This window comes from Carettochelys insculpta, chromosome 4 (genome assembly GCF_033958435.1).
Source record: "Carettochelys insculpta isolate YL-2023 chromosome 4, ASM3395843v1, whole genome shotgun sequence".
Lineage (NCBI taxonomy): Eukaryota > Metazoa > Chordata > Testudines > Carettochelyidae > Carettochelys > Carettochelys insculpta.
The window spans coordinates 25,388,640-25,413,589 of NC_134140.1; the positions used below are offsets into that span (position 1 = coordinate 25,388,640).

Sequence of the window (24,950 nt, forward strand, 5' to 3'; positions counted from 1 at the left end):
ACAGGAGACAGGCCCACATCCCATCCTGTATGCTTTAGGGTACCTCTTCACTGTGATTAAAAAAACTCAGTGATCCTGAAACTGGGGTCAGCTGACTCTGCATTGTGGAGCTTGAGCTTCAGGACTACAAATCAGCAGTGTAGATGTGGGATTCTCCCATGCCTCCCTCCAGCCCTCAGGATTGGAGAGACCAGGCTCCAAGCTCAAGTCCAAGTATCTACACTTCAATTTTATAGCTCAGTGAGCCCAAATCAATTGACCTGGGTCAGTTGCGGCCATGTGGCTGGGCTTTTTATTGCATGTATATGTACTCTACGTGGACAGCAAAGGCGTTTAACATCCTCTTGGACTCCTCTTCCTCAAAAAAGGAGTATTTGGGCTCTCTAAAAGACTTCTCCCTCTGCCAGTCCTGAGGCCTAGTTGTGGTTATATTTTGTTTTCTTTTTAAGTGTTTCAGTTTTGTAAAGGCACTTTTGTGCAGCTCAGCAATTTCTCCTATATGTTGAGCTGATTCTGTGCCATTGTAACCCAGTCTGACCCACTCCAAATGTCCCTTTGCAAAACTGTCTGATCTTGAGATTCACACAGGCACAGAAGTGTTGACTGCATGGTTGGGGAAAAGTATCATGAAACAATTCTTCTTTATTCCTGCTGTGGAAGCATATGGCAAACTGAATATAGGGCATCAATAAAGAGGACCAGCACATTCATTTAAAATCATAGACTGGGCACCAAAATAATGCAGTTTATAGTAACAAATGTTGTGTCCCTTTTGGTTTCCTTGTGGTAAACTTTCAAGCTTTTCTCCACAGCCATGAGGATTTAAATTTGTCTTATTTTACTGAAAACTGGGATTCCTATGTAATCACTGGGTTCCAGGAGCTGGATCTTTAATGAAGAACATCAACATTCGCAAGTCAATGAAAGCACGGAGTAGACAACTCTATCACCATAGCCAGTCAGTTTATTTCTAAGTAAATTTCCTTGGTAGTCTAGATTTATATGTTTATAGTTTATATGTAATCCCACGTGACCATCAAAATGGGGGCTATCATAAATTTCACAGTATTGTGAAATTACGAAAGCAGCTTTCACTTTGGGTCTTTTTTCATGTTTGGGTCACTAGCTATAGGCTGCAGAATCCATAGTTTTTTGCAAGGCTGGAAGAGACAATTTAATATCTTCCAGATATTTTTCCCCATGTGTGCTTTGTTTGATTATTTAAGTTGGAGATTTATATTGAATAACAATACATTATGATACATTTTGTGTCAGTTAAGGCAGAATTATGCATATAATATCTATAATGTACATTTTGCATGTACCTTGCCTCCTTAGTAGGGCTTGGTAGCATGAAGCTTGCTTGGTGATGGTCAGAAGAATTTCTGTAGGTAACTTTCTTCCTCTTGTGTTCAAGGACATGCAGTTAGGTGGAAATTTTAGGTAACGTCATGCGAACCTTCTTGAATAAGATTTGATTGCAAATCACATTTTGAATTTAGCTTTATATATTGGATAACAAAATTTGAATGGTATGCAATTCACTCTTGATAGCAGTCTTGTCAATAATAATGCCAGAGAAAAATTAATGTGTATCACAGTACCTGTGTGTCACTTTAGGGGTCTGAAAAACCTTGTGACAGTCTGCCAAATTATTTTAAAAGATGAATGGGTTATATTGTTTCATATAATTCTGATTAGCATAAATAGACAAATGATATTGTTATAAGGTTTGGGAATAACTATGCACTGTCTGTGTCCATTAGTGGAGAGGTAAATAGGGATTTAAAGCCAGATCCTCAGCTGGTGTAAATTATTGAAGTTACCATTGACTTCAGGTCAAGGCTTCAGACTATACCGGTGTACACCAGTTGAGAATCAGGCCCATAGATCCCTTTGCATTTGAACACACAATTCTCATTACCATCACCATGAATGGTGGGCTCACTAGCCAAAGTGTGTTACTGGGGAGAAGGAAGAATTTATATTGATTTGAACAACACGGAATTAACTAACTTAAAAAAATTTCTTTGAAATATAGCCATCAAAACTATCAATTAATCACAATTAACTTATTCAATTAACTCAATAAATTAATCACACTTAAAAATAATCATAATTGAAGTTTTAATCACACTTTTAAACAATAGAATTGATTAGAAATATTTATACTGTTAAAACAGTAAAAGAAATGGTATTTTTCTGTTCACCTCAGACAAGTACTCTTGTGCAACCTCTTTATCGTGAAAATGCAAGTTACAAATGTAGCTTTTTATTACATAAGTGTATTAAAAATATAACAAGGTAAAACTGTAGAGCCTGCAATTCCACTCAGTCCTACTTCTTGTTCAGCCAGTCACCAACACAAACCAGTTAGTTTACATTTTGGCAGATGCTGCTGCCTGCTTCTTATTTGCAATGTTATCTGAACATGAGAGCAAGTGTTTGCACAGGACTCTTATAGCTGCCATTGCAAGGTGTGTATGTGGCAGATGTGCGAAATATTCATATGCCCCTTCATGCTTAGGCCACCATTCCAGAGGACAAGCTTCTGGGCTGACAATGCTCATTAAAAATAAAGCATTAATTATATTTGTTACTGAAATCCCTGGAAGAGAATTGTATATCTCCTTCTCTGTTTTACCTGCATTCTGCTATATATTTTGTGTTATAGTAGTCTCGGGTGATGATTCAGCACATGTTCATTTTAAGCACACTGTCACTGCAGATTTGGCAGAACACAAAGATGATGCTAATGTGTGATTCTGAAAGATAGTAACTGTCCTCAACAGAGGGTTTAAGAATCTCAAGTGCCTTCTAGAATTTGAGAGGGATGAGGTGTCATGAAGGCTTCCAGTAGTCTTAAAAGATCAAGGCTCCAAAGTAGAAAATACAAAACCTGAATGACCAAAAAGTAAGTGCTTCGGATGGTGGCATCTGACTCAGATGATGAAAATGAACATGTGTTGGTCCACGCTGCTTTGGATTCTTATCAAGCAGATCCTGTCATCAGCATAGATGCATGTTTTCTGGAATGATAGTTGAAACAAGAAGGGATATATAAATCTTCAGTGCATCTGCCACTGCAGTATTTGTATTAGGTAAATTAAGCCATGCTATTTATTTTTAATGCAAATATTTGTAATAAAAAATAAAATGGGCACTGTTCACTTTGTATTCTGCATAGTGATTGAAACCAATGTATATGAAAATGCAGAAAACATACAAAGTATTTAAATAAATGGCACTATTAACAGTGTGATTAATTGTGATTGTTTTTAACTGTGGAATTAATTGCAATTAACTTTTTCATTGTTCGACCACCATAATAACTTTAATATTTTATAACCCCAAACTTTTATGATGTCTTACATCTTAGACTCTTACAGCACTTCAAATCGGTAATTATGCCCTTGGAGGAAGAGGAGGATGGGCTGGAGGTAAAAATAAACTCAACAGATTAGGACAGAATTCAGTACCCAGGCTTTCTATTAAACTTGGGTGTTTTCTGAATTCGAGTGCTAGATGAGGAAAGAGCTCATCTGACATACTTTTTACTAGGCATTGGATCTTTTTTCTCCCTGTTTGCCCTGTGACATATAGGCCATGTCTACACTAGCCCAAAACTTTGAAATGGCCATGCAAATGGCCATGTCGAAGTTTACTAATGAAGCGCTGAAATACCTATTCAGCGCTTCATTAGCATGCGGGTGGCCACTGCACTTCGAAATTGACGCAGCTCCTTTTTGAAAGGACCCTGCCTACTTCGAAGTCTCCGTATTCCTATGAGCAGATGGGAATAAGGGGACTTCGAAGTAGGTGGGGTCCTTTCGAAAAGGAGCCCTGTTGGGACGAGCCGCATGGCAGCAAGCCGCATCAATTTCGAAGTGCCGCGGCCACCCGCATGCTAATGAAGCGCTGAATATGTATTTCAGCACTTCATTAGTAAACTTCGAAATGGCCATTTGCATGGCCATTTCGAAGTTTTGGGCTAGCGTAGACACAGCCATACAGAGATTTTTAAGTCTCAAGTGAAGCAAACATAGGAGAGAAGTACACTCATCCCTCGCTTTACCAAAGCAATTGGTTCCTGACTTTCTGCTCGTGGGCAGAAACTTGTAAGAGGCACACTAAATTCCTATTAAATTACATGTAAAAGTCTCTGATTAGTTCCTAGGGCTTCCAGCTGGGGGAAGGCATGGCAGCAGGTGGCACTGCTTTTGAAAGGTGAGTGAACCTTGGGTTGGGGAGGGTTAAAGTCTGGGAAGTCTGGGAGTAGTTTAGGGCTGTGAGGGCTAAAAGGTGGTGGCAGGTGGGGGGGGGTCATGGGCAGGGGCGGGTCTGGCTGCGGGCCGGTAAGGGGCTCTGGCAGCTGCGGTTTGCAGCCGCAGGGCCTGCAGGGGGTCAGGCTGCCAGGGTTACAGTCGGAGGCAGGGGATCTGGCCACAGGGGTTACAGGTGATGGTGGGGGTCTGGCCGTGGGGCTGCAGGGATTACAGGTGGCCGCAGAGCGGTACGGTCGGCCACAGGGGGGCCTGGCCATGGGGGTTACAGGTGGCAGAGGGGGTCGGGCTGTGAGGGGGTACAGGCAGCCGCAGGGGGGTCTTGCCACAGGGTTTACTGGCAGTGGGGCCAGGGTCTGGCCACAGGGGTTACAGGTGGCGGGGGGCGGGTGGTCTGGCCATGGGGCCGCGGGGGGTACAGGCGGCCGCGGAGTGGTCTGGCCGTGAGGGGGTACAGTCAGCCATGGGGATTCTGGCCACAGGGCTGTGGAGCATACAGGTGGCTGTGAGCTCAGTCTGTGGGGTCCACAGAGGGGTCAGGCTGTGGGGTCCCCGGGGGTACAGGTGGCGGGGGGGTGTTCAGGCTGTGGGGCCAGTAAGAGGGTCTGGCTGCCACAGTTTAGGGCTACAGGGAGGGTGTCAGGTGGCGGGGGGTGTCTGGCTGCGGGGCCAGAAGGGGCATCAGGCTGCTGCACTTTGGGGATGCGGGGCCACAGGAGTGCAGGCTGCAGTGGGGTGTCAGGCTGCGGGGCCGACAGGGGGGTCAGGCTGCAGTGGGTTGGGGCTGCAGGGCTGGCGGGGGGGAGAGGTCAGACTAGGGGGTTGGAGCTGGGGTGGGGGTAAGGCTCATATGAGCAGGGGAAGTTCACTCCTAGAGTGAACTAAGGTAGGTAAGTGTATCCCTCGTTTAAGCAAGTACTCGTAAATGAAGTACTCCATTTAACGAGGGATGAGTGTAACTGTAATGAGCACTGGATCAATGTCAAGGGAACTAAAGATCCCATCTCACAAGGTTCTGTAAAAGAGAAGACACAAGCTAATGAATGCATACAGAAGAGCGTAATTACCTTCCATGTCCCAGATGTAGCTACAGTCAGATACCATAATCACTGGGGGTAATAAGCTTATCCATAACACACTGAAGTTTCTGAGATGTCTCCTATGATTCTCCCATTCTGCAGTACATACTAGTTGTTTTTAGTATTTGTTCCACAGTAGCACAGTTTCTTCCAAGAAAGCTTACAGTTGAACTTTAAGACAAGAGACAGGGAGACCACAGGGGAGCACAGTCCTACACAGGAATAGAAACAGTAGAAGTTTCAAACTACAGTAGTGTTCTTAAAAAATGTCATTTTCCTTTAATAATGAGACTTCAGCATATTCATTGTTTTGCTAAGTGGAGTGAATTGTGGAATTTATAGGAATTCTGGGGCAACGTCATCTAGGACATACTGCATTGTGTGAGTATTGTAACTAGGAAATCTGAATTTTGTTGGAGAGAAAACAAATATTTTAAATAGAATCAATATTTCAGCGTTGAGTAATGTACAAGCAATGACTGTTCTCTTCCTCTTTCCCCCGCACCAGATAATTTGCTTGTATTTTATCTCAGTCGTGTGTGGCAGCCAGATAATTGTAAATTTTTAAAATCCCTGAAAATTCTTCTCAGGTTTTCATTAATCCTTACATTTGGTATTTCATTATTTTCCAGGTTCATAATGAGTTGCTTCAAGAAAAGGAACATCAGTTGCATTCTCAGGAGAATAAACTTGGAGAGCGTATTGCTGTTTTGCAGTTCCAAAAGACCAATAAGAAGTCCAAAACATGGGAGATATACACTGCTGTCATAAGTGTACAAGCTTTGCTTCTGGAAGAACTGAGCACATCAAAAACACTGTCAGAATCAGAGGGCACCCAGATTTTAGAGGCACACAGTCCTGTAAGTGCTGAAAATGGTAAAATACTTCTTAGGCCGGATCATGAGCTGGTGTCACTTCATTGACTGCAAGCAAACTATTAAGATTTATACCAGTTAAAAATTTGGCCCATTATTTCTATAGCTTTGCCTCGTGTTGGCTGGGTGTGTGTCTGTGTGCACATATATGACAGCTTTATGTGGAAAAAAATCTGATAGAAAGTTTCAATTCTGTTTAAATAGAGGATATGAATATTATAGCTAGAAAGATATTTATTTTTATTATCATAGCACCAAGTTGTCCCAACTGATATCACAGCCTCCCTTGATAGACAAAGTAATTTTTAATGAATAATTAGCATCACATTACCTTGAGTAAACAATAAAGGGCAAGGGGATAACTTTAAGAGAAGACTGGTAAACAGCATTCGTAACCAGCTTGCAAAGTTTGTCCCCTTTATAGCAGTTAGAGCTCTGTGATAAATTGCACAGCTATACCATAAATTTGAGTTATTGTGCATACCGAATATACCCAATCTCTCGCCGTCCCCCAGACTCCAAGCGTGTGCACACAGTTTAAATAACAATCTTCAGAAAAAGCTTTTGCTTCTCTTTGTCACATTTTTTTGTACGGGTTTGGCAGGCTGCAGTTTCAGAGTCCAGTGGGGATGTTTTTTTCAGTTCTGTGCTGTGTATTCACAAGGAAGAGTGTATTTGTTTGTCTCCCTTTTGTGACTGTCTAAGTAGGAATTGGGAAAGCGCTCAAGTAGAACAAACAGAATGGGCTTCTAAAAGTTAAACCTTTTTGCTAGAACACATCATCGCTGTGAGAGCTCTTTCTTAAAATGTAATAAAGTCCTCACTGGAGAGCCTTTCTTAAAGTGACAGTATGTTAGTTTAAACTCAATGTTCTGAGTTTGTGTGATGAAACATTGTATTAAAAGGGCAATAGCGATCCACGGTGACAAAAGGAAATAAGATCCAGGTAGATAGAGCATTACAAGTAATTTAATTTTGGTTTACTGCCTGTGTTAAAATCCTTGCCATGAGGCTTACAAGAATGTTGACAACAGTTAGGCTACCAGAGTGCAGAGCCTGCTGCCTGTCAGGCTGCCCAATGAACTCTCGTTGCTTCCTTGTATTTTTCCAGGGGCCTTTGTCTGTGTCCATCTGGTGTCTCTTGTATTATATAGGAAACTCTTTGGAGAGGGGTTCCCTTTTTGTTGTCTGACTGTACAGCCCCCACGACAATGGAGTCCTCATCTTTGACTGGGACCCTGAGGCTGTGTCTACACTAGGCCAAAACTTCAAAATGGCCATGCAAATGGCCATTTCAAAGTTTACTAATGAAGTGCTGAAATACATATTCAGCGCCTCATTAGAATACTGGCAGCCGCAGCACTTCGAAATTGACGCAGCTTGCCGCCGCGCGGCTTGTCCAGATGGGGGTCCTTCTCAAAAGGAACCCAGAAACTTCGAAATCCCTTTATTCCAATCAGGTGATTTTGAAGTTGGTGGACTCCTTTTGAAAAGGAGCCCCGTCTGGACGAGCTGCGTGGCAGCAAACCGCGTCAATTTTGAAGTGCTGCGGCTGCTGGCCTTCTAATGAGGCGCTGAATATGGCCATTTCCAAGTTTTGGGCTAGTGTAAACATAGCCTGAAGGCCTTGGATTGTCAGATTTTTGGAACACTTATGTGGGACAGGCAGTCTCACCCATGGGATCCCCAGCCAGGGCTGCCTGTCCCACATAAGTTTTGCAAAAATGGGGAGGAGCAGGGGCCTGTGGTTGGGAGCTGTCTGGGGCAAGTACCCCGTTGGCAGCCCCAGCTGTGGGCTTCATGGCCAGAGGAGTGGGATGAGGTGAGGTGGGGTGGAGGGACCCTTCAGCCCTTCATCTGGGAGCCAGATGTGGTGGGAGTCCCTGCCAGCAGCCCCAGCTATGGGACCCCAGCTGGGGGCAGGGGACCATGCAGCCCTGCAGCTGGGAGAGGACTGGGCCTGAGCCCCTGCCGGCAGCCCCAGCCACAGGATGGAATTTCTCAGATATGTCCTGCATCCCCCATTTACACATATGTCCAGAGGGACATTTGTACGTAAATGTGTGATGCAGGATTTGTCGAGGAAATTTGGGACTGTCCCGCACATTGCGGGATGTCTGGCAACCCTAACATAAACATTGCAAAAATACAAGTGACTCTTATATCACTGAAATAGGATGCAGAGATGCTAGCAGGGTCTCAATAGACAAAGAGTTAACTCCACCTTCCCATTACTTGCACAGGTGTCCAGAGGGAAGGGTAAAAACAGGGCAGCTGGAGACACATTAAAGAGAGGGAGGGACAGCCCTTAGTTCTCACTCAGTCTGTGAGAATCGGGTGAGCTCTAGATTGGAGAAGTCTTGTTTGTTACGACTTGTGCTTATGCTACCTATTTTACTTGGTTCATATAGACTGTCTGCTGCTGAATAAACTTCCCTGCCTGTTGCTGCATTGTTTACGGTCTCAGAAACCTGTTAATTTAGAAACACCAACACCAGATCACTTGATAGCTTGTAACTCTCTTCTGATGTGAATGAATTAATGGTTACCTGTATGTTAACTTCATTAACCTGTCTACAGATTGCATGGTTTTTATTTCCCGTGCTGGGGGTTAGTCTACATTCATTATTTGTGTTATGGGAGTGCGTGGGGCCCAGTTGTATTAAGTGATGCATATAGACTTCTAGTAAGGGACAGTCCTTGTCCTCATGATCTTGTAGAGAAAGACAGGAAATGGTAATGGAAAGGAAATACTTATCTTCTCCAGTTTACATGTGGATAACAGAAGTGTTAAGTGACTTGGCCATGGTCAAAAAAGAGGTCTGTGACAGAACTAGAATTGAACCCCACTTCCTGAGCCCTGGTCTAATGATTTAACCACATAGCTGTCCAGTCTGGCATACTAATGGTGCACTTAAAACAAGGATTTTTAAAATGATGCTATTATACTAGGCACCCTAGAATAATTTCTAAGAAGGGCTCTTGTTTGACTGGAGAGAGATTGTTCTGATTTCACAGAGGAGTAGTAGTCAATATTTTTCCATTTGAAACCTATTTAATATTAGTCCTTGATTCAGTATCCAGTGAAAACTGTCTGCATCAATTTCTCACGTATTTCAGTAACTTTACACCACTTATAAATAAGGTAGCATCTGATGTTTCAATTCTGCTCATATGGATATTGTACAGTCCAAGAGCCCCCTACATTGGAAGGTTTCAGACAGCATTGCTCTTTAGCTCAGCAAAGATTTACTGATACGTTGAAGAATTCTTCTGATCTCCATTGCATACTAGTTATGTTTTCTGAAGCCATCACGATGAACTGGAAAGTGCAATGGTCACAAGTGATTGGAAAGAATGAGAACAGAATAAAGTAATATTGCAAGCCAATGATACCATCTTTTTCTTGACTCCAAATAAAAATTGTTCATCCAAGATGAATTGTGAATTGCTGTTATCATTGTTCGTTTTCAAACTCTAGGAGATTGAAGAACTTGACAGAAAGTTGGAATATGAAATGTTGCATCAGGAGATGGCTCAGCAGCAGCACCTGCTGCATAGGCAGAGATGGACTCGAGATGGACTAGGACTTTCAGATGAAGCTGTGGAAATTCATGCAGACCGGCAGGTGTCTACCCTGTTGTATCAGGCATTGAATAAGTGCAAGCAATTAGTAAATCTGCATTGGCAAAGGTAAGGCTTTTTGGTAGTAGTATGACTGCCTTTTTGGTACATTATCCTAGTCATTACATTCTCTGAAGATGATTTGCAATGTACTGCATGGAAACAGCAAGCTGAAAATTCACTCTGTATACTCTTCTGGGCAGGGGTTTGTCTTCACAAAGAACTCGCTACTCTGCTGGCAATTCTGGGCACCACTGCCATGTACCCAGTCAGTAATAATAAATATGTTGGCTGTGAATTGTATTTGAAATTCAACATCTTACCTTACAATTCCTCTTTTTGGAGTAGACGAGTGGGCTAATGCAAACACTCCACTATGATGTAGTGGGAGGGAGCGGGGAGAGTGATAGGCTGAGTAGCTCACACAGGTTGGGGATGACCCCCTGCTGGCTGTAACCTAAGATGTCAGGTAACACCTCTGGCCCTGAACAAAGAGCAGAGTGGAGCTCGGTTGGTTTGGAATTAGAGGTGGGCAGTTAGCATGTGGGGATTGGAAGGCAGTTAGCCTAGTCTGGAGGAGAGGAACAAAGCGGGGGGAACCAAGGCCCTGGCTTGGGGGGCTGCCCTCAGGCCTTTCCTTTGTGAGATGCATTGGAATGACTGTTCCTGGCTGCTGTACTAACACCTCTGTACTATGCTATGTCTCTGTCAATGAATAAACTGCCTGTTCTACCTGCCAAGTGAGAGCTACTTCGGGCTGCGGATGGGGTGCAGCGCTTGGGGACCCCAAACACTATTACGTCCACAATGTCAAGCAAGAGACCAGGGTTGGTTCCAGCATTCTCAGGCTCAAGAACACAAAGTAGGAATGCTGGGAAGCCATGGTCTTTGGGGAGACATTTCCAATTAATGCAAACTACTTGGATGTCAGTTCCTCCTCCACCCGGCATCCATTTTGCTGCACCTTAAATTTACTTTTCTGTGATCAGCGTGGCTTAGCTCTACAGACTGTACTAGTGAAAGAGATCATTTCTTAGTTACAGTCATACTAATGGCCTGTTTTAAAGCAAAGACGTCTCAGCAACAAAAACGTGAAAGTTTGTATCTTTTAATGTGGAGATTTCCTAAAGTGTCACATTGCAAACTGCAGAAGATTTAGTAGACTAAACAATACAATGACAGACATTGCCAGACAGGCATGTGCCTCGAGTTTCATGCTGTACTTAGAGACAGCTTTGCTTTACTAAGTAGGTGTCACTTAGACTAGGGCTGAGCAAACTTTTTGCATTGGGCCCCACTTTTTGTCCCTGTAATTCGCAGGGGCTCCCAATGTCCCCAGAAGTGAGCGGCCGTCTCCCTGAAGTGACGCGCCGTGCTCCCGCGGTGGCGGTGGGTGGAGGCACCAGAGGCTGTAGGGGAGGCAGGCCGATTGCGCTGCTCCCCCTTATGAAATGTCATTTCTCCCGCCTTGGCGCACCTCTGCACTAGGATGTTATGGGCATTGCATGCAGTGGGCTCGCACTGCAGGCAAGTCTCCTTAGCGCCATGCCTAACTGAAGCTTAAGGCAAACTCCTGCTCCTGCCTTTCGTAGGGACCGGACCAGCCAGGGCCCCTCACATGCTCCCCCAGGCACAACGGGGGCTCACCCCCTGCTCCTGCTGACTGAACTGCTACACACCCCTTCCGTGCTCCCCCCAGCCCGCTTAGCTTTGGCACCTGCTCCCCCCAGCGTCTCCTCACAGGTCATCCAGAGAAGCCCAGGCAGAGTTGGCCGCAAAGTTCAAGGCTCCCTCCCCAGGCTGGGGAACCAGCAGTGGGGGCGGGGCAGGACAAGGCAGGAGCAGAGTAGCGCAGCTCCCGTACGCATGGCTGGCCCTCCTCCCTCACTGCCTCTGGAGTGAGTCACGGGCTGCTCAGCAGCAGCCTTCCCGTACCCTCTGCCTGGCTTCCCCGGGAGGTGGGGTATGGCTGCAGGCAGGGAGCTCAGGTTTCACATGGAGCAGCAGATGCAACCACTCGCACACAGCTGGCCAGCTCTGCTTGCCTGTGGCTGTGCTGGGAAGGAGGGGGCAGGGCTGGGCATATAGGAGGGGCAGAGAACAGAGGAGCCCTGGGGAGCCAACAGCAGCCATGGGAGCGGGGGAGGCAGATCACCCTGCACCCCCTTTTTTGAAATTTTCCACCCCGGCCCACTTTGTGCTCCCTGCCTTAGACTGATTTGTAAAGAATAGCATCAACAGGCTTCAAACAGCGCCCTCTGCCTTCCTGGTGAAGGATTTCAGATTGGGTGCCTAGCAGTCTGGTGTACCTGAAGCCTCAGAATTGTTTTAATTTTTAAATGGCTGATCTACAGCAGGGTCTAGAAGAAAGTTTGTGTTTTGGTGCAGAAGACGTTCGGGGGCCTGGGGGAAAGGGGTGGACAGAAATGTGGGTAGGTATCTCATTACCTTCCCTCCAGTTTCCTGACAGAAAGCTAAGCAAACCTGTCAGCTGGCCCTTTAATAAAACAGTGGGTAGAGTAATCTAGCTGAATCCTCGAAAACTTGATGGAGGCAGCAGGTCTTCAGGTTTGGGTCTGGACAAAAGAAAACAAATAGCTGAGTGAGCTCCCCCTTTCCAGCAATTCGTAGCCATAGAAGATTCACAACCTGACAAGTAGTGTATGTGACCTTTGTAAAGGACACAGTGGAAGAGGAGAATATGCTGTTTGCATGTGTTGAAGATGTTTCAGAGCTGAGTTGTGTAATTTATGGACACTTTCTGAGTAGCAGGTGACTGCTGCTGTTCGTTTTTCTGAATATTGTTTCTTCATACACCACTTCCAAGTCTCACTAATTTTCCAACTCTGATGTGACAGTCTTCTAGAAGTAAAAGATTGCTTTCATTGGATATAGATTTGATTTGTCATGAAGTGTGGGACAGAACTGTTCTTCTGTTTCCCCTGTGCTATTCATGACTGCTGTACAGGCTCTGATAAGATTCTCAAGATGTCCCTCTCGTCATCAGATCTGCTGGCAAGCTAAAGTGTCAAATGTTAATAACCCTGAAAGAGTAAAAACAAGCAGTCAGCATTGAGGCAGTGATTATTAAAGCTCATCTTAGATGGACAGGCCATGTTATCAGAATAGGTGCAGATAACCTGCTGAAAATTATCGACTCTAATGAGCTGAAACTCGGAAACTGCAGGAACAATTATCAACATAAACACTTCAGAATCACCCTCAAACAGAGCCTCAGTTCCCATGACATAAATGCGGATAGCTTAGGAAATACAGCTAAAGGCTATAAACACTTTGACAGCATCTACGCTACAGTGATGTTTTGAAAGATACCTTCTGGAATATCTTCTTTCAAAAGAGCACATCCACACACAAAAAAGCAGATCAAAAGAGCAATCTGCTCTTTTGAAAGAGAGTGTTGACACAGCCCCCGCTAGGGATCGAAATATCCAGCACCATGAGGACTGCTCTTTCAAACAAAGGGCCCTGGGAGCATCTACACAAGTTTTTTTCCAAAAGACTCTTTTGGAAAAAGGTGCTCTTCCTCATTTGGGAGAGGAAGAGGGACTCCAGAAGAAGCACTGTATTCTTTCAAAAGGAATTTGAAAGATTGTATTTTGTGTGTGGATGTTCCGCTTGCTCTTTTGGAAGACGGCCTGATTTTCCAGAAGGACTTGCAAGTTTCGAAGCGGCCTCTGAGACAGACAGCTGTGAAACCTGACTTTAAAAACAGCCAAGCTCCATGCCAAGTCTTCAGTGGGAGCCTACTCATTCCCATTCAACATTTATTCATTCCCTTGCTCCTTGTGGATGGGACAATGCAGCCACAGCAGAACACAATTAGATGTCTTGCTGTCATTGTCAGATTTGTTGGACAGTAACACAGCAGGATCTGTCTCTTAGAGAAAAGGGGAAGAAGGGGGGTGTTCTTAATTTATTTAAAGAGATCTGAGACAAAGCTTTTAGTGAACCATACCAGTAAGGTGTTTTCTGAATGTATAACTTTTGAACATGAATTGATTTCTTATCATGATAGGCAGACTGTGTCTGGGAAGATCATACAGGTTGAACCTCTCTAAGTCTGGCACCCTCAAGGCCTGACCAGTCCTGAAGAAGAGAATTTGCTGGACCACTGGAGGTCAATATTGTTTAGCAGTGTTACCAACACTACTTCTGTTTACTGGGTGGGCTCTTTAGGGGTAAATTACAGCTAAATGACAACACAGAACACTGAGAGCCAGGACAGGTGGCTATAAGCAAACTTTATGGGACCACAGGAAACTTGGCCATATCCATGAGAAGTGGTCATCTGGCTAACTAAAATCATGCTGGATTACAAATGTCAGATGAGGGAGGTTCAAAGTGTATTAATTTCCTCTTTCCCTTCAGTTTAAGAGAAGAACAATGGAATAATGTGGTGCTGGAAGATCTCCTGGAGAATATAGAAATGGATACATTTTTGGCACTTTATAGCCAGGTAATTTAATTTCCACATTTTAGTTTCTGCTGTATATGGAAATCAATTTAAGTGAACAGAAAGCTAGAACATAAGAATGACCATACTCAGTCAGACCAAAGGTCCATCCAGCCCAGTATCCTGTCTGCTGACAGTGGCCAATGCCATGTGTCCCAGAGGGAGTGGACCTGACAGGTAACAATCAAGCACTCTCTCTCCTGCCATCCAACTCCAGCATCTGACAAACAGAAGCTAGGGGCATTCTTTACCCATCCTGGTTAATAGCCATTAATGGACCTAACCTCCATGAATTTATCTAGCTCTTTTTGAAACCCTGTTATAGTCTTGGGATGTCTGGCAAGGAGTTCCCCAGATTGACTGTGCACTGTCTGAAGAACTTTCTTTTATGTTTTAATCCTGCTCCCCATTAATTTCATTCGGTGTTGCCTAGTCCTTATATTATGGGAACAAGTAAGTAATTTTTCCTTGTTCACTTTCTCCACACCACTCATAATTTTATATACCTCTATCATATCCCATCTTAGTCTCCTGTTTTCTAAGATGAATAGTCCTAGTCTCATTAATCTCTCTTCATATGGGACTGCTTCCAACCCCATAGTCATTTTAGTTGCCCTTTTCTGAACCTTTTCTAATTCCGATATACCTTTTGAGATGAGGAGCCCACATCTGCACACAGTTGATTCTAGTCATATCACTTGTTTGTTTCCAAAATTGTTTCCCATCTGTGACCCTAACAAATGACATAGGAAGGCAGGAGGGCCCAATCCTGCTAACCACTACCAAGCATGGTGTTTGCTAACTCAAATTGTTACGTTAACTTCAGTTACTTCTGGCTTATTACACAGAGTAATTTCAGTGAATAGCATGCAGTATGCTCAGTGGTAAAGACTTTCAGTTGTTTATCTATTTATAAACAATTTTCATTTCACTCAGATGAATAATGAAAATTGTAGGGTGTGTGACTTACGTGTAGAAATCCTTGAAAACTTGTTGGAAGCAATAGGTCTTTTGGACTTGGGTCTGAACAAAATAAAATAACAGATGAGTGACAATGTAGACAGTGTAGCTGTGTAGACAGTTTCACCTTCTGGTTTTCGTGTGTTTAAACAATGCTTTTTAGGTGTCTGATGCTGCTGGAGAATATTTATAGTGAAAGGTACACCTGTGCTGTGACTGTTTTCCAGCATATGATCATGATCAGCATAACAATATGATCAACCAACATGCTTTCTCTTTACAAGCACACACACACACAGGCAGTCATTTAAGAAGAAATGAACAGTTAGCCACATCACAAAATCCTCTCTTTAGGTAACATCAACCCTGTTTGCTGTCTGTGCTTAAATACCATGGAAAAATGAGCTGCTTTTCCCTGTAGTCCAAGGCAGAGACATATGGGCAGTGCTGTGAAATTTATCACTCCTACTACCTGTGCTGTGCTTAATCAACACAAAAGAACCCCCAGGACTCTCACTCCATAATCTTTCACAAATTCAACAAATTATTCAAACCAATTTAAAAAAAAAACACAATGGGCTCCTGAAAGTAAGAAAGTTAACAAAATAGATGTATAGTTAGGAGTCTTGACCTTGGAAAGTCCCTTTTCACTCGAAAGAGATAAGTATTAAACAAAGTTCATAATCCTCATTCAAATTCATACAATCTAAAGACAGAATTATTGCCCTTCCAATTTTTTTCTCCAAGAATGACTTGCTATCATTTTACTTGCAGTTGTTTGTGACTTATGTCACATATTCACCATCATGATATATTTTGTTGCCTCCATCTGTAACTTGACAGAACAGTATATCAATGGTTGAATATTGAGCAAAGGATAAGCTTTGTTATGGTGATGACGGTATTCCAGATAATCTGTCTATTTTTGTGACTCAGTAATTTTGTGTGTCTTTGGCTTAGCGCAGCACAGCTGTAGCATGGCAGTTCTGTTACTATAAAGTCTCCTGTGTTGAGGGGAAGAGAACTCTCCCTATGGCATAATAAAAACATGGCCAACAAGTGGCAGTAGCTAAATTTGCAGGAGTTATTCTCCCACCGACACAGCACTATCCACATTGTTGGTCGAGTACCGGTGGTGGTTTCTTCATGTCCTTGACTGACAAAAGTTTGACCGATAAAGGTGCTGTAGTAGAGTTTTTAAAGCTCATTTTTCTGCTGTATATTTGTGCTCACTGCCTCTGAAAATATTTTGCTGAGGTTGTCATGACCAGTATTAACAATCTACTGGTTTTAAATTCAGACTTTTTTTAATTCTCTTTGCTATGTTTGATTTTCTTTGCTTTTCTTTCTCTAAAGCATTTTATCAAACTATCCACCCCAGAACACTGGCTTTGACAATCTGACACATGGAAAGCAGACATGGCTGGCAATAATCACTGAAGTGTATTTCATCCATAAATTGCCTCTCATTTTATTTCCATTGCCATAAGTTAGCGCATACAGAATTCATAACAATTTTTAGTACTCTTTTTGTGCATGAGATAAAATTGAAAGCCTGCAGCCAGATAAATAATTTATTCTGAACACTTTCATACGTTATTTCCCATGGCCTTTTTTCTTCTGTAATTTGAACAATATTGTTGAGCTAGTCCAACTTTATTTTTTCATTATTCATGGAAATGTGTAAGATTTAACAAAATTCTTTTGACAACAACAAGAAGCCACATTTTAAAGGTCAACAACAGTTGCTTCACTCTTTGGGTGATTTGTTCAGCTGAGACCATGACCCCTAATGACAGTCTTCTTGGTAATTAAAAGTTGCAGGGTACTTTTCCAAGAGTGACCATAATCTTTTGTCCTCTTCAACATGTGCTTCTCTCAGTAAAATAGGCCCAAATGTTAAACTGTTTTTTTGTACAGGTTGAAACTCTCTAGGCCAGCACCTTCACAACTTGACTGGTGCTGAACAAGAGAATTTGCTGGACCACGGAAGGTCAATATTGTCGAGTAGCATTGTCAACATTTCCACTGCTTACTGGACTCTTAGGAGATGTTAGAGATAAATTACAGCTAAATAACACCAAAGAACTCTGAGAGCCAGGACTGGTGACTGTAAACAAACTTTATGAGACCACAGAAAGCTTGGCCATGCACATGACAAATGGTTGTCCCGCTAACTAATATCATGCTGGATTATGAATATTGCCAAGCGAGAGGGTGCTGGACTACAAAGAGTCAATTTATAGAAGCATGGTACTTCAGATACAGTACCTTAAATATGAAAGGTGGTAAATAAAACCAAACCCTTATGTATATCAGGAGAAAATAACCATCAGATCAAGTATAGAATTGCAAGTACTTGTGAAGCCTTTTGAAATGTATTTGGACGTCACTAATCTTTACGGTTTAGCGTATTTGTCATGTGCATTCACCTTTTGGTGAATGCTTTTTTATGCTTTTGTTGATTTCTCGTTATACACTAATGCTGTACCATCTGGACTTGCTTTAAATTATGAATAGTGTGCAGACTCAAATAGCATAGGTCCACAGTTTCACTATTGGCTCTCCCAATATCCTGGTTCAATTTGAAGACATTTAGGCTATTGTTAGATAAACACTTAGGACTAACATAAAGAATAGTTCAGAGCCTCAAATTTGCCATCATGTAGTTTATTTAGCAGATAATTGGTCTGGGGGAACCACTCACCATCTGTGTCTCAGGAACACTAAAACCAGAGAATTAATAGAACATTGGGGTTTCGGTCTTGGTGTTAGCTTACTGTGCCACTGAGCATACATGGGAAAGGATAGTTAGAGGATGCAATTTCACAGCTCATTTACAGAAGAGTTCCTGTCCTGGAATGTTGTAGGAATGTTCATAGAGCTCGTTCTATTGCTGTTGTCTGGAAGGATCAGAATTTGGATAAATGCTCTCTCCACTACAGCTCCAGGCATCTATATTTCTCCTAGAGTGTGTTTCCTTAGATTCTGGGTCATTTGAAGAGCCAGAGATGGGTACCTTCACCTAACTCATGATGAAGGGTGGAGAAACTATGCCTAGACAGCAGCTGAGCACTGCCATTTGCTGATTCTCATTTTTTTTCCAATGGAAACCTTTTCCCAAAATCAATTTTGTCCACGTTTTCCACGTTTCAGGTGAAGGTCTTTTTTCTGGGGTCTGTTTGAACCAGAAAGGAGGTCCAAAGGGAAATAAAAGACATTCCATAACGCTAGTGACCAAAGGTAATGAGTCCTGTAGCTTGTCAGTGACTAATTCTCTGATTAAATGGAGAGGGAAATAATATGGCTCTTTTCTGTTAGTTAACACAGAAGAATGACAGGAAGTTTTGGAGCTGTGATACTCTTTGTGATGCTGTCCCAGATATCACACATCACCAGACAGTAGAAATGGACAGTGCAGCCAGCAGTGTATTCCCTTTCTGTAATGAGTTTGGCTGAGTTTCGAACAAGTGGCACAGATGCATTATAAAGCAACTTGGAAAAGACTCAGTATGAATTTTTCCAAGTGGAGGTTTTCAAAGCATGGGTCAGCAGACTGATAACTTTGCTTGTATGTATTTTATGGTTCCCTCAAGCTTAGCTCATTAACAAATGAACAAAGTGACCCTGGATATTTACCAGTTTAGTAAAACAGACTCATATAACAGACAGAATTTATAGCACTTCCAGTGCTCTTCTATATTTTCGTATCACCTACAGTATACACCATAAGCATGGAGAGCTGAGCTTTTTGTTTTGGAGAGTTAGTTCCATCGTCAAATTTGTTTCCATGTACTCAATGTAAATCTGCCTTTCCAGTGTTAAATTACTTTGTTTATACAAAAACATAAGCCAGGAGCTGTCCTTTGCTTTAGGCATGCTTGCATTATCTGATTTCCACAGTAAACATACCGAAACAGACCTGCAAATGCAAGAGACACACAAAATCCCACTCCACAACAGTTATAATAGTAAAAACCCACCAGCTCTCACCCAATGCACTTTATCTTATGCCTGAGAAGAAAGATGGACCCTGTAGTTTATTGGTAAAATATGCAGAGTGGCATGTTCCTAATCTCTGTGTGTATTTAGTCCTGTGTGTTGTGGAAAGCAAAGTCAATTTTCTGGAAAACTTGCAAAATCTGTGATTTACAACATACAGAATACAGTAAACCCCTGACTTACACATAGGTTGTGTGCCTGAGCAACCACGCAGAAGTCAAAATTCGTGTAAGTCGAGATGGGTCCCCCAGCCTGGCTGCACCTAGTTCCATGAGCCCATGAGTGGCAGGGAGCCCTGAGCCAGGCACAGCAGCACTGGTCAGTTGCCCTCCAGCTGTCCACCACTCTCATGAGCCAGGAAACTGACCAGCCCTGGTCAGTGCAAGGGAGGAGGAGCCAGACTGCTGCCTGATTCCTGGCTCCCCGCCACTCGCTGGAGTCAGGGAACTGACCAGCACAGGAGTGCTCATCAGTGTCCCAGCTCCTGAGCGTGTCAGGGGGACTGACTGGGTGGCAGACCAGTGAGGCGGTGAGGCTGCTCCCTGGCTCCTCCCACCCCCCCACCCCCCTGCTGGGGGAGCCATGGGTTGGAGCCAGCAGGCAGAGCGCTTCACTGCCTGGCTGACTGCACTTGCTGATTTCGCCATTTGTTAATCAAAGTAAAGCATAAATCAAAATTGCGTAAATCGGGGTTTTGCTGTGTAGATTAGAATGCCAAGTTTTAGGCCACTATAATTATAATAGTTGTTACCTCTGCCTCTTCGAGGCTACGTCTACACGTGAAGCCTACATCGAAGTAGCCTATTTTGATGTGGCGACATCGAAATAGGCTATTTCGATGAATAACATCTACACGTCCTCCAGGGCTGGCAACGTCGATGTTGAACATCGACGTTGCGCAGCACCACATCGAAATAGGCGCTGCGAGGGAACGTCTACACGCCAAAGTAGCACACATCGAAATAAGGGTGCCAGGAACAGCTGCAGACAGGGTCACAGGGCGGACTCAACAGCAAGCCGCTCCCTTAAAGGGCCCCTCCCAGACACAGTTGCACTAAACAACACAAGATCCACAGAGCCGACAACTGGTTGCAGACCCTGTGCATGCAGCATGGATCCCCAGCTGCAGCAGCAGCAGCCAGAAGCCCTGGGCTAAGGGCTGCTGCACACGGTGACCATAGAGCCCCGCAGGGGCTGGAGAGAGAGCGTCTCTCAACCCCTCAGCTGATGGCCGCCATGGCGGACCCCGCTATTTCGAAGTTGAGGGACGCGCAACGACTACACGGTCCCTACTTCGACGTTGAACGTTGAAGTAGGGCGCTATTCCCATCCCCTCATGGGGTTAGCGGCTTCGACGTCTTGCTGCCTAACGTCGATGTTATCATCGAAATAGCGCCCAACACGTGTAGCCGTGACGGGCGCTATTTCGAAGTTAGTGCCGCTACTTCGAAGTAGCGTGCACGTGTAGACACGGCTCAAGTCATACATTTACCTCTTAAAGTTAAATGGAGTTTTCTCCATTAGGCAAATTTTAGCACTGCCACAAGTGGACAGATTTCCCCCTGAATTTAATGGGCACACTAGGTGCTCAGTAGCTGTGAAAAAACAGGCCACTTATTCTGGTGCTCAATTCAGACTGCCACATTTCAAATTGGTCTCTAGTGTTCCCGTTTAGGAAGATGTCCCATTTGAGACAATTAATCGTTTGTTTGACTTATGCTGAGTTCAGGATCTTTTGCTGCCCATAGAGAGGTTAGTTTTGAGTAATCATGCAGTAATAGCCCCAGGTACTCTAGTTCAGTGGTTCTCAACCAGGGTTCTGAGGTCCTCCACGCAGGGCCACTGTTTAAACTAGCTGGGGCCCAGGGCAGACAGACAAAGCCTTCCACCATAGGGCTGAAGCCCAGGGCCCTGAGCCCTGTCACCCAAGGCTGAATCCAAAGCCTGAGCAGTGAAGTTTCCTGGGGGCCCCTGTGGTTTGGGCCCTAAGCTGTTGCCCTGTCCTAATGGCTTCCCTGTCTTATCTATGGAGAAGATCATTTGCCGTGGCAGAGCTGGGCAGTGGAGGTTTTACTGAATCTTGGGAGGGGCTTAGAAGAATTTTGAGAACACCTGTGCAACTTGTTTGTAGACACAACAGATCGTGCAGGCAGACCTTCATGTGGAAAGAACAAAGCAAATGTGAAGCCACAGCATGGACAGAGCTCATTAGTTTTTTCATTAGTGGTTTAGACATGTTACTCAGTCCAGAGCAATGTGACTTCGGCATGGCAGTTTTCCTGTTTTAAATTGCAGTTTATACCTGATCGGTGGTTTTGACCAAATTCAAGAAAAAGGACCTCAGATGATGCTGATGCAAGAAACATCTAGTGTCAGCTACAGTAGTTCCCAAGGAGCTTAGTTATAGTACAGGGTGAACCTCTCTAGCCTGATGCATTCTAGGTAAGCAACATCTGTGATGCGGCATGATTTTAGGTAGCTGGATGTCCACTTATCATAGGTTTGGTCAAGTTTCCCACAGTCCCGTAAGGTCTATTTACCATCCTTGCTCTCAGTGTTCTGTGCTGCTATTTAGCCGTAATTTACCCTTAAAAGTCTTCCAAGAGCCAAGTAAACAGTGAAGTGTTGATACTGCTGTTTGACAATGCTGACCTTCCATGGTTCAGCAAATTCTCTGGTTTGGCACCTAACAAGCCTTCAGAGTGCTGGACTGGAGAGGTTGAACCTCTACTCCTGTAGTATTGAATTCACCCCATCTTGGAAGACCAGAGGACTTCATGCAGCCTGTCACAGCTATGAGTGTTGCTTACAGTACTGAGTGTGTCCTGCCAAATGCAGTGAAGTTGTTTCCAAATATTGCAATGTTCAGACAAGCTTTGCAAGAGCAAAGGGGCATGGGTCACTGTCAGTTTTAAACTAGTGTAAATGGCAATTTCTCTGCAACTTGAAATTTAGTCAAGGTTTTAGGACTTCAGTAGCTCAGGCAGTGGTTATAAGTCTAGTGCAGTGGGAAGTTCTTTGGCTTGCAACGGTCTCTTCTGTCCTTAAAGCCTAAGAGGTTCTGAGTCTATTTGATGACCGCACTTGGCAGTCTAAATGTGGCAGTCTAAATTAGGCACCTGCAGGGATTTAACTGTGGGACTCTCCATCTAACAGCATGGGCCTAGACTGCTTGTGGACCAGGTCCATAAGCTCAAACCATTTTAATGTGCTTCAGCCACATAAGCTGGCCAGAAGTGCCTCTGCAGTGTCCCCACCCTGGCTTTTATTTCCTTTTTCAAGGTTCCTTAAATCCCACAGACTTTCTCACTCAGTCTTAGGTTTTCTTGGGGTTTGTTTTCTTTATTTACAAAGTTGTCCCCAAAACAACGAAGAAAGCAGCTCTTCCATGCTCCTCCTCTCTGAGGAGCTATGAAAGCAGCCAACTCCATTTTTCAGGGACCACAGCCGGTGATTTTCTTCCATGGCTACTGCCCCTCTTCTAGCTCTATCCTCCCTCACGCCCTTCGTAGCCCAGGCACACCCCTGCCCTCTTAATTGGTTCAAATGGGAGTCACTGTTCGGGCACAAAGCAGCTGGATCTAATTTAATCACAGGGGTCACCCTCCCTGTGACACGGACAGAAATCTACAGTAATGTGACTTACAGCTGCTTGCTGGCATGTGTCAGCAGATCTGCAGCCCACAGAGAGATCAACCCACCAGAGTGGGGTACCTACAGATGTAGAAGCTGCTTTCTAAACATCAGAGTCTGTGGTCTACAAGTCCACTGTGATATGAAGGGGACTCTAGTGCGGTATCCACTATGGTGTGTGAGTGCCTATCACAATATATATGAGCAGCAGATGTAGTTCCCACATCTAGCCCTTTATGCACCTTGACAACAATACCAGTTTAACACACACATCCTACTTCCCTTTCACACATGTATTATTCCCAGTCAGTTCAAAGCAGCCGCTCAGGGCATCTGCATGGGTGCTGCCAGAAGACAGACACACATCAACACTTCTTTTACGTTGCATATACTATGGGCACTCGTTTAATGGGTGTCACTCTCACATTTGACCGAATTTTGACATTTTGCACTTGACAGAAATTATGTTGCTAACAAATACTGCTGCATTAGAATATATCACATTTTCCTTCCATCCAAGTGACCGTTGATACAGAAAGTTATCAATCAGTTAGTGAAAAAAGTCTACATCCAAGAGCATTTAAGAATAAGTTGCTGAAGGTGAAAGCCAAAAACTATATATAATTGAATTAAATGACTTACCTCAGGTCCTCTCACTTTTAGGGAAAGTTTTTATAGACTTTTATAAGAATTTTATTCTCACCTGACTTCTCTTTGCTTTTTGCAAGAGTCAATAGGAGTCCAAAACCATAACACAAACATTTTTTTTCCATCCTGGAGTTTTATACTGCCACTTATCATACTATTTGAGCACCTTCTGTGTACAACTGATAGTACTACTGAAGACCCTAAGGGACTTCTTGGTGTCATTGTCTCTTCTCCCTTTTCTGGGTAAAATTTCTGCTTGGGGTGGGGTTATGAGTTAGTCTTGTTCATTGATTGTTAGTTTAATTTTGTGACTTTGATAGTGGTTTGAGGGTTGTGTGTGTTTGTTTTCAATAGGGGATAGAAGGGGAGTGAATGTGGAGAGTGTCATTTTTATGATAGAAAAGGGTTACCCTGCCAGACTTTCCTTTTTGAGAATCCTTATTGTGGTCAGACTCTGGACTTGCCTGATCTCTTCTGCAGATTCACTCCAGACAGCTGCATAAAATTCCAATTACAGAGAAGAGTGAGTGTTCTAACACCAGCTGTAACCTTTTGAAACCTCTCTGGACAGATAAATTGATTTTTGGCTGTTTTTCTGTTTTGTATTTCCTGGGGTTTCTTGTGCATGTGACCTGACCTTGGTACTAATCTCCCACGTCTGCTACACACAGGCTGATAAACAATGCAGAACTGGTGCTATCTTTCTGAGGACCCATGAGATTATCACAGCAGTGCTTGTGGTAGAACGGGTGGTTTTAGAACATTTATAACTAATGGAAGATGTCCCAGTTTAACTATGGTATATCTAGTGGGAGCAGATAGAGGAGCTGAATAGGATAGAGAGAGGGGATGACAATTAAGAATTGTTAGAACTTGGATCTTGTTACTTACATGGCACACTATAGCTATATTTACACAGTAGGCTATTCCTTGAACACATGATCTGGTCCTCCCTCCAATCTTTGCCAGCATCTCTCATAAAGTCCAATACAGTGTCATGTAATTTTGTAGTTTTTGTCAAGCCCCACGTTTTCAAAGGGCTGTAGGTTTTTGTTTGGGAATAGACAGCTGCACTGTGGACATTGTCAGGTGGCTGTTGGAGTTTTCACAGTTGAACCAGGCACACAGAGGGTTCTTGGCAGCCAGGAAAGTGTGGAAAGTGCGGTTTGTTTCTTTGCAGTATCCAAGAGGCAACTGAATGTTTTTGATTTTGCTTCCCCTGTGGGCAGGAGCAGAAATTACTTTAAATTTGGGGGAAAGGAGATTTTGAATTCTCTATTCCCAGCACCAGAAGCCCTGGGCAACAATTTACATGCTCTACTTGCCAGCCTGTCCTGACAGAAGGAGAGGATAAGCACACAAGCTTGACATT

At 43.7% G+C, this 24,950-nt stretch overlaps 1 protein-coding gene across 6 annotated transcripts in view; it reads left to right on the forward strand.

The window, feature by feature from the left end:
* EVC2 (EvC ciliary complex subunit 2) overlaps positions 1-24,950 on the forward strand; it is a 144,543-nt gene that overhangs the window by 112,277 nt on the left and 7,316 nt on the right. For all 6 annotated transcript variants that reach the window (XR_012645330.1, XM_074992467.1, XM_074992468.1 and 3 more), the window contains 3 exons: positions 5,995-6,222; positions 9,719-9,930; positions 14,251-14,338. Coding sequence is in view for 5 of the 6 variants with exons in the window: in XM_074992467.1 (XP_074848568.1) it covers positions 5,995-6,222; positions 9,719-9,930; positions 14,251-14,338 (528 nt within the window). In the remaining variant the exon portion in view is untranslated. The remainder of the gene's footprint in view (positions 1-5,994; positions 6,223-9,718; positions 9,931-14,250; positions 14,339-24,950) is intronic.